Source organism: Micropterus dolomieu, unplaced genomic scaffold (assembly GCF_021292245.1).
Source record: "Micropterus dolomieu isolate WLL.071019.BEF.003 ecotype Adirondacks unplaced genomic scaffold, ASM2129224v1 contig_3618, whole genome shotgun sequence".
Classification (NCBI taxonomy): domain Eukaryota; kingdom Metazoa; phylum Chordata; class Actinopteri; order Centrarchiformes; family Centrarchidae; genus Micropterus; species Micropterus dolomieu.
The window spans coordinates 1-1,824 of NW_025732608.1; the positions used below are offsets into that span (position 1 = coordinate 1).

The 1,824-nt window shown below is 40.0% G+C and overlaps 1 protein-coding gene across 1 annotated transcript; it reads left to right on the top strand.

Annotated features, from left to right (window-relative positions):
• Positions 1-34: 34 nt before the first annotated feature.
• LOC123964610 (transmembrane emp24 domain-containing protein 6-like) lies at positions 35-1,615 on the top strand (the record flags this gene model as incomplete). Its single annotated transcript, XM_046041484.1, has 2 exons — positions 35-651; positions 1,489-1,615. Coding segments are annotated over exons 1-2 (331 nt in total), but the record flags the coding sequence as incomplete, so codon positions are not given.
• Positions 1,616-1,824: the final 209 nt, after the last annotated feature.

The window sequence follows — 1,824 nt, forward strand, 5'->3', positions numbered from 1 at the left end:
GGGGGGGGAGTTTGTAAGCACAGCCACACAGAGCTGCAGACATGGTTGTAGACTCCCTGTTTCGGGTCTTTGTGGAGTGTCTCTGGGGTCTAGATTTAACCTGACCCTCCTCTCCCCTAACATGTCTTGAAAACCCTAATGTCTGCCTCTTTTCACTTCTGATTACAGCTCAGGGTCAATCACAGTTGGGCGGTTAAGGTATTTGGGAGCTGTTTCTTCTTGCTTGTCCCTCGTAGTGAAATTATTGTGTGGTCAGACCTTTGTTCCCTCCTTCAGTCCCTCTCTGCAGGGTTGGTTTTTGACTCCATCTGTGAAGGAGGCCCAGTTTTCCCACTGACGGAGGCAGCAGTTTGGTGCCAGTTAATCATTTCTGATCTCTCCACGCTGCCTCACAGACTCGACCCTCTACACCTTTCATTTAGAGAAGCGGTCTCCATCTCTTCAGACATGTTTCCCTGCTTATTTCTTGTCCTGGTGTTTTGGGGCCCGGTTGGCGGCGGGCCCCTGACAAACCCCCACCCCGACATGACGGACCAGGAGCTGTTCTGGGGCAGCGACCAGTACGACTTCTCCGTGGTGCTTCCTTCTGCAGGGTTGGAGTGTTTCTGGCACTTTGCTCACCGCGGAGAGAGATTCTACGTGAGCTTCACGGTGAGAATCTGAGGCCTCGACACGTTTCTCTCCACATCAGCAGGTTCATAACGTTAACAAAAACAATATTTCAGGCTCTCTAGAGTTCTCAGATTCTTTCATGTAGTATAGTAGCATTTTTAAATTCTATTCAAATATAGTTATTTTATGTAGTATTTTATATATATATACACACACACACATACACATACACAGTAGCTTATTTTCTTATAGTATATAGTAAGTTTTTTTAAAATTATATTTACATTTAGTCGGTTATTTTACTATATAGTATGGTAGTATTTTATATGCATTATTTTATGTACATCTACAAATACAGTAAGGTATTTTTTATATACTTAAATAGTATATTTTTATGGATTTTACACACATTTACATATAATAAGTTGATTTTATACATATAGTGGCAAATATTGCATTTTCACATATACTGTAATAAGTAGTTTTTTTAAATTTAGTATAGTAGTGGTATTACATGTAATACTCTTTTATATAGTCTGTGGTCGTACTGAATATATATTCAAATATAGTAAGTTATAGTAATAGTATTTTATATGTAGTATTTTATATATATTCTGATATACTTTAGTAGGTTGTGGTAGGTTATTATATATATATATATATATATATATATATATATTTTACAGTACTATCCTCTGGGTACCATGAATATTTCATGTCAGCCTCATCAGCAGTCATGAAGATTGTGTATCTCGCTCACACATTGTATTTGACACGTGATCAAATCCTGTCGCCTCAACCACAATATCTACACGTTTCCTACAGTTTCCAAGTGTGACTCAGCACACTGCCTCTGTTCCTCCTGTCTGTCTGCAGGTCCAGTGGGTGACGGGAGTCGGCCACGACAGACACCTGTCTGTCAGCGTGAACGCTCCCAGCGGTCTGTTAGTGTCGACTGTTGATGATGCAAAGGGTCAGATCAACTTTGAGGCCGAGGAAACAGGTGATGCTGCCACAACACCAAAACAGTGCAAAAACACCAATAAAGCACGACATGTTGGGACGTTTAAAAACGTGACTGATGGGAATGCAGCTTGATGAGGCAAAAACAAAAAGAAAAGTTAGATAAATAAGTACTTCCATCCAAATTGTTTTCTGTTGAGCAAACTGAAGAAAGCTTAACACCAAAAAGTTTGTGCTGCTTTAAATCTC